Here is a 15,650-nt window from a genome sequence, read left to right on the forward strand (position 1 = left end):
ACAAGACTGAGTAAGGGATTCTCAGCCAGATATGCTATTAACCTTAAATTGGAAAAGTCAACGGACAGGAAAAGAACAAGATTTTTTGAATAAAGAATTAACCTCTGTTAATCTGATAAGGGAACTTGAAGAAAATGGGAAGTAAGAAAATTCTAAATTCGGGGTGAGGGGGAGACAGTATATTGTTCACCACCACTTCTAACAATACGCTCATTAGAATTCCTGTTCCTGCGATTACAGAATTGTGGATAATTATACTGGACTACTGGACATGAGAACTTGCTTTTCTACTGAGCAAGGCACACATGAACCACCATCTCAATTTTGTGGACAGTAAACTGCTCCAGTTAAAAGCAGAATGTTGCTGTCCAAGCAGCTCTATTGTAATTTCAAAGGTTTACGAGTTTTCCCTGTCAACACGCAGTGCTCACCAAGCCTTCATTCATCATACATACTGTAACGCTACGTGACTCATTCAACAGAGCAGTTCATTTTACCATTCAGAGGGATGTCTTTGAAATAAACAAGTAAATAGCAGGTACCATAAAAACAAAAACTGCAACATAGCTCAAGTATTTAATATTGCCATACCCGTTAAGTTCTGAAACACAAGATGATTACGTTTCCTGCCCAGTTTATAAAACATGTAAAATTTTCTTGAATGTAATTCTTTAAAGACACAAGGTGTACTTTCTAACAAATTGCTGCTTTTACTTTTTTTTCTTAAATATTGTTTTATTACAACAGCTCCCTTTGTGTTCTAGCAAAAAAAAATATGGCAGAATAGATTTCACTTTGAGGATAAATTGAAGAATACAGTTCCCTGTAAAAAGACATTAAGTTGATAAGTCAAGAACACATGACAAAATAGTAACTGCCCTCTGTATGTTAAACAATATCCCTAAATTTAAAGGATTCATTTAAATGTCATTTCCTACTCTATCAACTGTAGATATTAGTGTTATTTAGACAGTGTCATTAGCTCTCACTGCATCAACATTATAATTAGAGAACATTACAAACACTCAAGGAAAAAAAATACAGTTCCAGTTTTTGTAAAAGTAATCACTGAATTTTTTCATAGCATGAAAAGCACAACTCAAACATTTTTGACAATATGCTGTGTGACTACCACAGAGTATTTCATGGCAAATTTTCCTTCCCAGAGAGGAATCTTTGGAATATTAATTACCTTTTCTTCAAATTCTTAATTTTGCTTACAGTACTGCCTTGGCAGAAACTTTAATCAATCTCTCCTCCAACTCTGTAAAAAGCATTTTCAAGCTCTGTTTTTGTAAAGCAATTAAGTCCAGCACTCCAGAATGGCAGGATGCCCTTTTCTAAATGAATATGGAAGATTCTTGGTTTAGTGGAGGAAAAAAAAAAAAAAAAAAAAAAAAAGGAAAATACAGAAACAGAGAGATTATGTAACAAAGGCTTATAAACCAGTAAGGAACTCCTGATTTTTGAAAAATTTACTCTGTCAGAACAACAAGAACAACAGAACAACAACTATATTATAAATGAAGGATTAGTATTTTTTCCCCACTGATCACAATACAGAAAGACTTTTTTTTTTGAGCTATAAACAGTGATAATTGCAAGAAGGTACAATACTAATGCAGCAGCCCAAAATAAAGTTGTTCACCTTGCTATAGTCGCAATGCTTTTCAAGACATTATGTCCTGTGAAAGCCAGATTTCAAGATTCCATTTACTCCAAGGAGCAAAACTCACCAAAACCTTCTTATTGGTAACAACACGGCTTATGCTTTCCAATATACAGAAACATGAACAGACAGTATTTCATCTTCTGAGAATAGTTCTATGCTTAAATGGTACAGGGTCCTTTTTTCGGAGGTGAGGGGTTTGTGGAAGGGAGAAGCAGCTGCAAAAACTTGCTGTTTAATTAAGAAAGAGGTATTTGATTTATAATGCAAGTACAATTGTTTTAAACACAGCTTTTCTTACAAGCTTCTATACAGATCTTCTGTCTCACTTGGAGAGAGAGAGAAGACAAAAAAAGAAAAAAAAGAAAAGATTAAGTTCATCTCCTCCCTCCCAAGAAAATGACCAATGGGAACAGATAACCAGGTTACCCATTTGTGTGTGGCATACATTAACCAAGAAAAAATGTACGTTACTCTTTCTGGAATCTGATCAATATATACAAACCCCTGAGGGGAAAATGTACGGAGGATGGGGTCAAACTCTTCTTGGTGGTGGCCAGTGATAGGACAAGGGGTATTGGGTATAAATTAAAGCACAGGTGGTCCCATCTCCATGTGAGGAAGAACTTCACTGTGAGGGTGACAGAGCCCTGGAACAGGCTGCCCAAGGAGGTTGTGGAGTCTCCTTCTCTGGAGATCTTCAAAAGCTGCCTGGATGCCACCCTGTGCCACGTGCTCTAGGTGTCCCTGCTGGAGCAGGGGGATTGGACTAGTTGATCTTTCAGCCCTTCAACCTGGTCCCTTCAACCTCAACCATTCTGTGAACACAACAAGGAGAAATTGTGGAGAGCTGAGCCCCTCTCCAAAAGGGAACCGACAGGAGTATTCATTGTAAATTGAACAGTTCATGACCCAAAAGGTACACTCCTGATATGAAGTTTATCACGTTGTTACTCTAGTGCGGTTTTTATTACCATTAATGAGACGTTACCTGAAAAACTGCCATAGAGGCAGTAGAAGATCTGTGAGTTAAAAGTGAACACTCTCTCTATATATATATTTATATATTTAGCTAGTAAACAATAACAACCAAAAGCTAGGTTTCTGCTATAATAAATATCAAGGTGACAAAGGTGTCTTTTTATATATAAAAAGAGTATAAATATTATAAATAACATGTATTTCTTTATAACCTTCTTTTTTCTTCCCACACTTGGCTTTCTAATATGTGTGGAGTCTTCTAAAGTTAGGCCAGAGTTTGTCTCCACCATCTATACTAATACAGCTATTCATGGAACTAGGCTTTGCACAAAATTAACTCAAGTAAATAAACAAATAAATAATAAAAATATGAGATTTTATTTATTTTGGGTGGAAGGCATGAATTAAATTTCAAGCAAAACGAATTATTTAAAAAAACAACACATTTCAATCTGTATCCAAGAGCTACATAGTAGGAAAATTAAAGGGTATTTTTAACCTATGAGGTATTTATATATTTTATATTGGGGCTCTCATCTGTATTTGAATATAGCAGTGGTCTAAATATATATTGTAGGATACAAAAAGAAACACTATTATTTTATAGTGACATTGAAGCAGAAAGTATGTTGCACTTGCATCACTACAAGGGAAAATCGGCAGGATATCGGGCTGTCAGTTCACAGCTCTGCAGCTGAAAACTCTCTGCTAAGTAAATACTCATCAGTCCTTTTCCTAGGCCCAGGAACTGCTCCAGGGACAGCAAGAGGCCAGTACAAATCCTAGACTAGTTTTGCTCTACCTGGAATTCTCTTGTTCGCAACGCAGCCCTCTGAAAAATACTAACCCTAAAATATTAACTCTAACCCTATTAACCCTAGTTTGCTGATACCAGAGTAAAAACGGATAGGTGTTAAAAAGCAATCTAAAACATCCGTGTTTACTTTTTAAGTGCATTTTAAAATATATATATATATAATACCTATATAACATATATATAGCCGATAACTACTGAAATTGTAACACAGATCTTTGCAAATTAGATGTGAGAATAGACTTCTGGGTTACTGTAATCAAACTGTATCTGAGAAAAAGGCAACATTTATGATTTAGTCTCTTCCCTGCCTCCCCCTCTTTTTTCTCTTTTTAATATACCTCAGGCGAATATAAAACACTGTATAGGAAAAGAATGAAATCAAAACAATTCACTGGCTGACTTCAGGAGTAATCCCGAGTTTGAAATACTAGAATGACAATACTGCGATCCATAATCTCTCTTGGATCTTACAGATATCTCTCTGTGCATGCAACTACAATATCTGTTCCCATCTAGGAAAAAAATTCCAATTTCATGAGACATTCATCTCATAGTCGATCATACTGAGGGAACTATCCCCCTGCAGACTTTAGAGGAAGGAATCCCGCAATGACTGCATTTTCGACCTTCCAGCTCAGTGCCTAAAGTTACTGAGGGACTTAAGAATCACTTGATTATCATGATCCAACTCTTGGGAGGAGGAAAAAAACAACAATAACAACAAAAAACTAAACACACACACACATCAAAAAAAAAAACACTACACACGCACACACACACACAAAAAAAAAAACATAAAAAAAACAAACACCTTTAAGCAAATCTAAACAGGTCAAATACGATGATAATCTGATCAGCTCTGGTACTTCATATGTACCTGACATGAGTGACTTTAGTATAGGGGAGTTTATAGGGAGTTTGAAGCTGTATTGTCTGTACTCAGCCCCAACATCAAGGCAAGTGTGTCCCTAATTCATAAGCATAATGTGGATCTCCAATTTCACTATTTTTTTTTCCTCTTTAAATACGCCTTCAGAAAAAAACACAGCAGATTAATTCTCTGATCATTATCTGCACCATGCAAAAAAAGGTTTAGTATTAACTGCCACAGATGAATCACAGAACACAATATTCTGTTTTTTAGAAAGTCAAAAGTGGCCCCCAGAAAAGCATGCTACGCAGTACAAGAAAATGAAATACAAAATTTTATAAAAAAGTCCACAATTCTTACAGCACCAAGAAAAAATGAAGGGTTATCTGGCAACATTTTACTATTACAAAAGCATTCAGTTATACTGACAATAGAAAAAAATGGCATTTGCAATTTGGGTGTTAAGAATTAGCTTTTTAAAACAACCCTCTAAAGATAGTGCTTTTCAAGACAGCATTCCCACCAAAAAGCCCTGTTTTGAGGTCAAAATACAATCAAAACTGTGTCAAAAATTATAAAAAAATACTTAAGTCCCCACTCTCTGGGAAATTTTGATAGCATTCCCCTCAAAACTGGCACCTTTCCTGCACCTTGGGTGCCTATAAGCAGCTGAGCTGCTGTAGGCCGCGTATCTCTATGCTGACTCATTTAACAACCAGGGGACAACTCATCTCAAGCACTCACAAACTCCAATGCTTCATTTCAGTTTGCAAAACCATTTTTAAATGTTTATGTTTTCAAACTTCCCGGAGAAATGCAGTTGACAATTTTGGCCTTCACTAATCAGTATGTATCTAAAAAATATAAAACAAAAAGAGCAGCTTAATCCAAAGTATGAGGACTCTGTCAGTTCATTTCATCAAATTATTGGATTTTACTTATGAAAGTGGACATACACTATTATTCTTGTCCATACTAAGAGGACTTCAGTGATTTTGACTATTTATTTTTTTAATTGAGATGACTAATTTAAGCTGTGATTTACACAGAGGACATGTGTTATGTTCTTAAATATACATATTATACTTGTTCTCCCATTTAGGGAGAAGTCCATTCAACTGTTAATCTGATTGGCCTTTGCTCCAGAGAGACTCAGAGACTTATTATAAATCAAATGTTGAAGAACAGAGGAAATAACCCATATTTAGTCTTACCCAAAACAGAATCTCTATCCTTATGACACCAAATAAAATTGAACAAAAGCAGTCATCTTTACAATACGATACTATATCGGCTCTAAGTGGAATTCATATATAGGCAGCCTGCATGCCAGCTTTAAGTGCCATCAAACACTTTACGGTATGAGGACTGAAACAAAATCAGATCAACTTTTATTAACTGTATTAACAAGATATAATTAGATTTGTCATATACTTATACTCATATGCAAAGTACATGTTAGTAAATAATAAATTTAGACACTGAAGAGAGTTTTTTTTTTTTTTTTACTGTGTTAAATGCTATAATTTAGTGATCCATGGTTTAGGTATTTGTTGACATCTCTTTCAGTGTCCTGAGGAAAACTATGCAGTTGGTAGCAAGAATAATACTGAGCAAATAGTACCTTCCAGTGATGTTTTTCATTACTGTTCCTTAGCCAAGTAATAAGGAAAAAAGGAGTGTACTGTAATGCATTAATAAACATTTGTGATTCTAATTTTATGATAACTGAACATAACTCGGTTATGAGAGCAAATTCTAAATACTTCAGTTCGGCCTAGAATACAGAGTACTAACAGTAACAGAATTTATTTCTCAGACTTGTAAAAGGCTAAAAGGTAATTGATTAAAAAAAGGAAAAATATAAAATGGTAAATTAGACTCAGAGCAAATTTCCAAAATACTCAAAAGGCACACCATACTTAATGGTCACCAAAAATCTGTCTTCTAGCCATTGATCATCTTTATTTTCCTCTAACAACTGCACCAATTAATTTTAAGTTCTTAACCTGATGAAAAGCACACAGGTTTTCAATGACAAAAACAAAATGCAAGGAAAGTCTATGAGATCCTTCCTCTGTCTTTTGGATACTAAGTCAGCAACACTACTCACCTTGTAAGTAATTCAAAAGGGCAGGATAAAAGGCAGTAAGGTAGTAAGAACAATGAAACATTAGACGAAGTAAGCATGGCTTTACTGAGCTAGATTAGGTAAGTTTGAGTCTTCTTTTGAACTTCTTTCTTAAGAGTAACATTAAAAGTTACATTAAAAGGGTATATTTTCAGAAGACTGAATAAGGGGAGGGATAATACAGTATCATGAAATTACAATTTTGTGATAAACACCTAAATAGGGAAAGGGAAAGAAGAATGTTTACTCTATAGATCATCTCATCTTTGCATGAATCCACCACAGTTTGCATAAATAAAACTACAATAACTCAGTGGGGTTTACATCTTGCAAAGCATTTGGGGTTTGTGCAGACAGAACTAATTCCTGCCAAACCATAGCTCAATATAGCTAATAATAATAAAATGCTGAAAATAATATGATGCCACAAATTTGAAAATAATGCATAAAGTTCTCAATATGAAAGCAAAATTTTTGATTGCAAACATAAAAAGAAATAAGATTTAATGAACACATATTTTATATACATACTTATAAAAAAAAGAGAAAAAGTGAAAGATTCAAACTTCTGTATAAATTCAGTTTATAGTCAGATATAGTCTCTTCTAAAGTGAAACAAAACACTAGACAACACACATGCTCCTATGTATTAGAACTATTTATAGTTTATTTCCATGCGTAATTTTCATGAGTTTCAATAAAAGGCTACACTAATAATTTTAGCAACAAAATAATTTCTTCTAGCATTGTTTTTTTTTTCTTTTTATGTGATATGTATAAATATTCTGAAATGAGAAATGCATTAAATCTAGGAAAGATTATGCATTAAAAAAGATAATCAAAGCTTATGTCTCACATACATATACACCACAAGGAGAGAAGGAACAGAATTCTGATTTATTGATTTATTTAAGAATTAGGCAATTTTTTCATTAAAAACATTCTTATTATTCCTGCTAAGAACATGTGTCTTCTTAATTTATCAGATCAGATATATGGGTTTTTTCTACCCTTTCTCAAACGAGAATCCAGAATGGGAGTGCGGGAAATAGATGGACAAGAATACTTCCCTCTCTCTTCTCCTCCTCAAAAAACAAAAAAGCTCCCCCCACACATTTCAGAACACATCTTCAAAATAAATAATTTTGTAATTAAATTTTTATGGCTTTCATTCAACAGCATAAAAATTACATGCTGTATTTGTACCAGCAGACATGTTACCAACACAAGGAAACACAATGCTTATTTAAAAAGTAATAGAAGTTGTAACATCATGAAAAACAACAGGGAAATGCACTTTAGAAATTTCCTGATGTCGCTATTCTTCCTGAAATAGTGTTTCATTCAGTTTCTCCAAATAGAACTACGGTTTGTGAAGAAAAGGTGTAGTTAGTTTCTCAACTGTACTGCAATATCAAAATCAGCTTTCTTTTAAGCCTCATTAAGATCATCATCTTGTATTTAGATCCTTCAACTTTAAATAAGCAAGTTCACAGACTTGAGAAAGAGAGGAAACATCATTACACTTTGGGATTTTAACACTGCCATATAATGTGTTATACACTGGTACATACACACCATCTGTTGTACAATCTCGGAATATGCACACAGTCATATTACAGCAAAATAAAGTTATTCACTGAGAATGTATTTTTTCCATGCCCTTCCAGAGTTTTCTAGTTTTGGTACCATATATGAGGTTGCTTTGTAATTCAGCAGGAAATTTCCAAAAAGAGAAGCTCATTTACCTTTTCTATAGGATGGAACAGAGGAAAGGGAAAACAACTGAAAAAACGCAACCAAAACACCACACACTAAGGTAACTTGAGGATCTAGCTACTAAAATGAAATCTGTGAAATGGTAAAACTCGGTTTACTCCAAGTCCAACTGTAAGAGCCAACTTAACGATGAATTGGTAATTTTCCTACAGTAATCAAATAGCTGTACATGTTTATTCAGCTATAAGGAAAACCTGCTGAACCGAGAATTAACAATTATATGTAGATCAAAAATTAACAGGTATGTTATCTTTCAAGATGTATCCATTGAAATAAATTGTGTAACATTTACCTGTGTCCAGGCGCTTTACAGGGGACTCATCATCAACCTCAGTATCTCCACATGCACTCCTTGATCTTTTCCTTGGGTGCAGAAGTGTCTCCAACCTTGGAAGGACTACAGACAAAAAGGTTTTGGTCCCTAGCTGTGGAGAAGTTGGCTGGGTTTCAGTGTTCTTTGCAGACTTTTGGGGGCTTATACTTTTCGATTTGCAGAAGAGAATGGATGTACGTCTGTTTACATCAGTTGATGACTCAGCTACAGCAGAAACAGTCGACTCATTGAGATTACTGTCAAGTAAGTGTTCTGGAGTGTGTCCATTTATTTCTTTCTGAATGGAAGTGCTATATAATTCATTATCAAATTTTACTCTTTTGTAAAGCTTACTCTGCTCTGGATTGAGTTCTACTGGTTTGAGGGTTGGTGGTTCTGAATTAGTCTCCAAGTTTGAAGGAAGAGGTAATGCATCTGATGGTTCAAGTTTAGGGGGAGATTTATCTCCTGAAAAAATTATAAATAGAGTGTGATTTTTGAAAACTCATAGTTAGAAAGTCTATTATAAAACTCACTATAAATGTGCACCCACCAAATAAACTGTTGTTTGGAAACAAAGCATAACATTTTAAAAACAAACCTGGTCTAGCAACAATCTGTCCTAGTTAGTAGTTCCTACTTTTATACCGGGAATGTAACACGGATGAAAAGTAGGTGTTTATATTTGGTGTGTTAACAATTTACACCTGGATAAATACTTTTTACCTCTCATGCAGTAGTGTTAATTTCATAACTAAATCTAACAAGTTTGTTTTTTTGATTGTTTAACCAAAAATTGGGGTGGTGTAGGATTTATCTGTTACACGTAGCTATACCACCTTTAGAGCCAGATGTCTGACATGTTACATTTTACAAACTTGTATATTCACCTTACCTGCCTAAGGCAAATTTTATGAAGTAAGCATTTTAAAAAGCTATAGTTCTAACCTGATCTATTAGACTGACTTAGTGTGAATTATAAAATTTAGACATGCACGTTTTGCAAAGCTGCTTTACAATTGTGGATAGCATTGTGGATGGCAGTTTAATTTAACCAAAAAAAAAAAAATAGCCACTATTAGCAAATAGACTGTTGCAGACTTGACAGGAGAAGTCAGAAAAACCACCCTCTACCAATTTTTTCTTCATTCCCCTTCTTTTATACAATCATTTCCCAGTTAATTTCAACAGTTCCATGCTGGGAAAATGTAATGGAGATGTAACTAGGAGCCTAGAAAGCTAATTTTAGCTTTGCATCCCAAGTGATGGAGAAAAACAAAAAACAACATTCTACTCTCAAGAGTATTCCCAAATACAAGTAAAATAACTTTCTAACCCAAAATTATATACACAAATGTACACAGATATTAAAACTTTCTAGTTTTAACAGGAAGACTCTTAAGATTTGAGTTAATTAGGAGAAAGATGATGCTTATTCTACAGTAGTTGTGTAAGAACAATGTATCCAACAAACATTTATGCTGTCAAACAATTTTTGTTAATTTTCTATCACTTGAATAAACTCTTAGTGTTACACAATTTTTAAGTCCTGTATCTACCATGAATTTAAAATTATCAGGGAATTGTTTTGATTTTGGCTCCACAATGCATATTCTAATATCAATGTCTTGTGCATATCAAAAAGACCGCTCCATCTGTATAAAATTTCTGTATGAAATAATTCATATTAATAACATACACTGTTAAAATATAGTGTGACAGTGTTCACATTCTTTCAAGGTATACAAGAACTAGAATTGGTAAATAATATTTCAATACCTTAAGAATAAGATCCATAGGCAGATATGCACATTTAAAGCACCATTAAAAAAAAATCTTAAGAATGGCGTGTGCTTTTGAACTGATTTTAGGTTAACATAAATTTTCATTATCATTTCCAAAGATTCAGAAAAGTCTTTTCAAACATTCTCACAAAGACTTAAGCACAGAAAGCCCTTAAAAACTATTTTGACACTACAAGACTAAGTTCACTGAGTTATTTTGGTACCATATGCCATAGGAGTTTAAGATAGTTTGTCACATGATTAGAAATTCAAAACAGAATTACAAAGGGCAATTCACAGCAATTCTAAAGTTGGCTCATGTAAGGATGCACATTTTCAACAGATGCTTCTACTGACTCTTTCTCTCTCTTACAGCAGTTTGTTTCTTTTCTCTTCCAATCACATTCCATTTCATAATCTAAATCTGAATTAACGTTTGCTGTTCTTGACTAGATTGTAATTATAACCATGATGTCAATCGACTCTAGATAATACAGTAAAAAGCATTAAGTATTTCAAACTAAAAAAAATAGTTACTGGTTATTAGCAATAAAAGGCTGTCATAAAAATGTTAAGCTAAAAGTAACAAGAAAAGCAGTATATTTATTATCTTCCAAAAATTACGTCCCTGAATAACTACGTGTTAAGTGGCACCATTACAGGAAGGGAGAAGAAATAAGAAAGAGAAGAAAGGGGGGCTGGGCAGGGGAAACTTCCTCCCTCCCAATAAACTGTAAGCACCATGAAACATTTTAAGAATAATTATCATCTAAAAACTTAACGGATAAGTTAGATGCTTCATCAGGTGTCATTCAAATCTCAAGCAACTTAACAGTTTTGAAATACAGATTCTCTTAATCACACTAAGAATTAAACATCCAGCTGCTGCTGTATGAACTGCTGCTGAAGACAGGCGTTTTATATAGTTCAACTTGCAAAAATTTTGACAGTGTCAAGCTGCTCTATACAAACGACTGTTTTTAAACTATGCTTCCACTTTGCCTTCCATCTTTTCCTCCCTCATCTGATGCAGTTAGTCAAGATGTGACACAACTCTACCCCTCCTCAAGTAAATTAAGTAATGACACAACTTTTTAGAGGAGAGAATGAAATGCTGATCATGGAACAAACTTTCAATAACGCGTCATTTAAGGAGGAGTAATAAAGACATCAGTAACTGATTTCAAGGCAAAAAGTCAACACAACATTCAACTGTAACCTGAAGTCAGCTCTTTTTTGTGTGTTGCTTTCATTAAAATTAGTTGGGAAATACTAGGAAGATAACGCTCTGAGATCACTATTTTGAGCAGCAAGAGGGGCACCAGGGAAGGGCAGTTAGACATGGGGGTCTTCATTATAAAACATCAAGTCTGGTGAATCCTATAATTAATTAGATTAAAAAAAAAAAAAAAAAACGAACAAAGGCAGTAGGACAGCTGGAGTCAGTGCCACTGACTTAAACTTACATGACCCCTGTACACATTCCTTCATTTTGGATTTCCAAAGTACTAAACAGCATTGAGACTTCCAAATCCATTTCCATTCTGATACTGTTTCTATTTTAATTTTTTATTTATTTATTTTTAGTATTTTGGAAACTAAAAGGACATTTATGGAAAGGATATTGGTTAAAAAATGAGAGTCTTAAAAAAAATATTAACTGTAAACAAGTATTAAATGGCCATTTAAAAATATGTGACTAAATAAATTCTAGAATATGATCAGAGCACCTGATTGAACAAGTCCACAGTAGTACTGAAATACAGTTTAAAATCTTACCTTCTTCTTCTCCTTCTTGTTCTAATGCTGCACTTTCTTCTTCAAAACTTCCAATACCTGATTCTATTTGAGGAGCTTGGTTGTGTTGCTGACTTAGTTTGTTGCGGATAACGCTGATTTCTTTCTTTAACAGCTTTGCTCTTTTGCTCCTTGACCCACTGGATTTCATTGCACAGGTGAGATCAAGCTTTTCTAACAGCTCTCTCAGCTGTTCTTCCAAGGACATATGCACTCTGTTTGCAGGATTCAGTAATCTATCCACTGAAGTCAAAATATATGCAAATGTGTTAATTTTTGCCAGACTATTAACAACCATACCAACAAGAAGAAAATAAATAAATAAATAAATAAATCACATTCTGGGATTTAAAAAAAAATGCCAAAAAGCTACTTTGACTGCAGTAGCTTCACTGTCACCAGCGAAGAAATATGTGATATTACTAGAATTCTTCACCATCAGGGTGCTGTTTAAGAAAACCAGGTAGAGCAGCAAAGAATTTTTAGGTCTGAATGAAGACATCTTAACATGTAATTTGCTTCTTTTCAAAGAGCAAGGTGACATTACAGTCATAAACAAAGCATGTCATCTCTCCTTCACTAGCACATATCTTGAAATTCTGAGTTTTTAAGACTTTAATTCTCAATATTACAAACTTGATTTCTTTTAATTGAAGAAGAAAGCTAAAACTATTATTAAGCATTAAATTCCTGACTGATTAGGCAATTTAAGTATGTGCTTATTTTTATGCACACTACCAGCCATGTTCTATGACTTATGGGCATATATAACCATTGAAAAGAAAGCATTCAAAATTCAAAATCCATTTTCATATGTATTTTTTAGATTTAAATTTTAAATTAATTCTAAGTTAAAAATATAGTATAGAAGGAACTGTTTTCTATTGATAGAAGCAGTAGAAGAGAATCAACTGAATCATCAAAAGAAAAACCCTGTATTAGGAAAAGATATATTTCTCATCAGAAAAGTGAATAAATTTTGATTTGTTCATAATTTTAAACATGTGTAAGGTATGTAAAGTCTGTATTTAATGAAAAACATAAGTTAAAAAAATTCCGAAAACATCTTACCTTCTTCCCATGAGAAAGGCTGGGGTGACTCAAGTTTAGGCCGTTCAGGTAAGTGCATTCCAGTTTCATTATTATAACCGATCCCTTCAGCATCTCGCCTAGCTTGCCTGAGAACAACTCCTCCTTGATCTCTTAACCGCACTGCAGCTCTATAGAATATTGTATCTTTTGCATTATATTTCATACAGTTATCTACGATAAGATTGAAGTCTTCTTCAAACTCACTGAGGTTTTTATAGCCTTGAGCATCTAACCGTTTTCTCATTGTGGAGAAATCCATAGGATGCTTAATATGATCCAAATAATCCGGAACCTTTGAATAAATATTTAAAGCAAAAATATGTAAAACCGTATTCAAATTATTTTATTAAAGACAAAGTAACATTAGTTATTAACGAATTCTTTTTTTCCCCTCATATTTGCTAACGCCTCAAATCAGGAGCTGAGCAATGTAGCTTAAAATTGCACATTTTGATCTTGCCCATATTTACACCTCAACAGAAGCTTACATATTACATGATTCTGAATCTCATAATAAACCTGAGCTCTAACAACAGACGTTCAGAATATTTATTTCTAGAATTCTGGAAGAGTGTGTGTGCGTGTGTGTGCGTGTGCACACACATCTATACACATATGCCCTGAGATAATTTGATTTCTAAAATAAAAAGAAGTGGGAATTTATCTCCAATTAAAGCATGCTATCCACATTTAATTTTTTACTAAGAAGCCCTTCAAACTTGCTTTATCAAATAACAGTATGTTAGAAGTAAAACAAAAAAGAAACAAACATAAAAGAACAACCCTAAACCCTTTAGCAGTTTTTAATTTTGTATGAAGCGGTTTAGGTTAATATGTGCTCACTTCATTCCATGCTAATGTTTCCCAAAGGAAATTATTTGGGTATATGAACATAGATCATGACTTAACTGCTATGAAAATCTGTTTAAGTTACCAGAATAGAAATATATACAGAGAGAAGATATATATTATTACATTTTATATCTAAGTATAAATATACAAATAAATAAATATATAACACCACTCCCAATTCTGCAGTGCAATTATTTATTTCTTGTTATTAAATGAAACAAATCGCATCCAGACATGAGGAAACGTTTTGGAAACATCAAGTTCAAGACATACCTCTTTAAGGTTCACTGGCTGAGCAAATATACGAGCAGGATCCTTTTCCTGCAGCTGATCCAGAACTGACCGCAGAAGTACAGTGAATGGAGTAAGCTGAAGCTCCATAGCAACTTGCTCAATCTTGACCTAAACAAGCAATAATTACCCAGTTAAGTACTTTTCATTAAGATAGTGTTCTGAGTTGTTCTGCAGTAAGAGAAAGGTACTTGATACCAGAATTTAAGTCACTGAGTTCCTTAGTTGAAATATAAAAGAAAAATTCATTTTCAAGAATAACACTTCTAGGGTTTATGCTACTTTCAAGATCATTAGTTGGCATTGGTCTTACATACATTTTCACTTAATGCCTAAATAATCACTCTCATCCCTTTGCTGTAAACTCAACTTCAACTCCAGCTTCACAATTTTTCAAAACTCAGATTCAGGTTTTTGATGATTTTTGTTCTAGTTTTTAACTGTTTTTTTTTTTTAAAGAAAACACATGCAAAGCTATTCTTGTGTAATAAAACAGCCAACTGTGAAAATAAGAGCAAAAATTTAAAGATAACCTGCTTAAAATCAAGTTGTTGTAGTTGTAGAACTATGTTCAAAACATAGTAAATGAAATTACAACAGTGATCAATGTTAACACGCCAAGTAAAACAAACAAAAAAAGTTGTTTTAAAAGATAGTGTTCATTCCATGCAAATGCCAATAAAAATCATTTTAAAAAATCAGCTTTTTCAAATATTTGGTTACCTTTAGAATTGCCATTACTTTTGACTATTTTAAGACTCCTTTAAAGCTTTATTTTCAGGACATTTGAAAAGATACCAGCATTGAAACAGGTTTGTTACAGCAATGATACATTAATGCTGTGTTTACAAGCATGTGTGCATATATGTGTGCCAATTTAATAATAATATGCAAAGTATACATAATGACATACAAAGACACACAAATAGGTATCTTCCTATAGCTAATGATACATGAACGTATCCAAGATTTTCCGACAATCATTATCTCACAATGAGTTGTACAGCCTACAGAAGACAGAAGTTCAGTGCTGTCTGTATAGCAAAGGTTGGCTAATGACTAACAGTAGGGCAAAACTTGTTGCTTTCACAGGTTTCTTACACAGTGTTGTCTTCCTTACCAATTCCTCACTTCCCTTCTCCCAGCTATTAATACTTAATAATGCTGTATGATTTAAATGCTGCTTATTTGCCACAAAAAAAAATCAGTATAGTTGCTGGCAGAACCAATTAGATTTTTTTTCAGTTAGAAATGCATCTTCTTCACAAGCCTA

General features: G+C 33.7%; 1 protein-coding gene across 4 annotated transcripts in view; it reads right to left on the reverse strand.

Annotated features, from left to right (window-relative positions):
- BRD1 (bromodomain containing 1) overlaps positions 1-15,650 on the reverse strand; it is a 63,957-nt gene that overhangs the window by 18,921 nt on the left and 29,386 nt on the right. For 3 of the 4 annotated variants that reach the window (XM_088521877.1, XM_088521879.1, XM_088521880.1), the window contains exons 5-8: positions 14,360-14,488; positions 13,214-13,526; positions 12,125-12,385; positions 8,541-9,029 (exon numbers count right to left, since the gene is read on the reverse strand). In XM_088521877.1, the coding sequence (XP_088378003.1) occupies positions 8,541-9,029; positions 12,125-12,385; positions 13,214-13,526; positions 14,360-14,488 (1,192 nt within the window). The remainder of the gene's footprint in view (positions 1-8,540; positions 9,030-12,124; positions 12,386-13,213; positions 13,527-14,359; positions 14,489-15,650) is intronic. The other variant, XM_088521878.1, reaches the window with a different exon arrangement.

This window comes from Tinamus guttatus, unplaced genomic scaffold (genome assembly GCF_059628265.1).
Source record: "Tinamus guttatus ecotype Peru unplaced genomic scaffold, ASM5962826v1 Tinamus_guttatus_pri_ptg000138l, whole genome shotgun sequence".
In the NCBI taxonomy this organism is placed as follows: Eukaryota; Metazoa; Chordata; class Aves; order Tinamiformes; family Tinamidae; genus Tinamus; species Tinamus guttatus.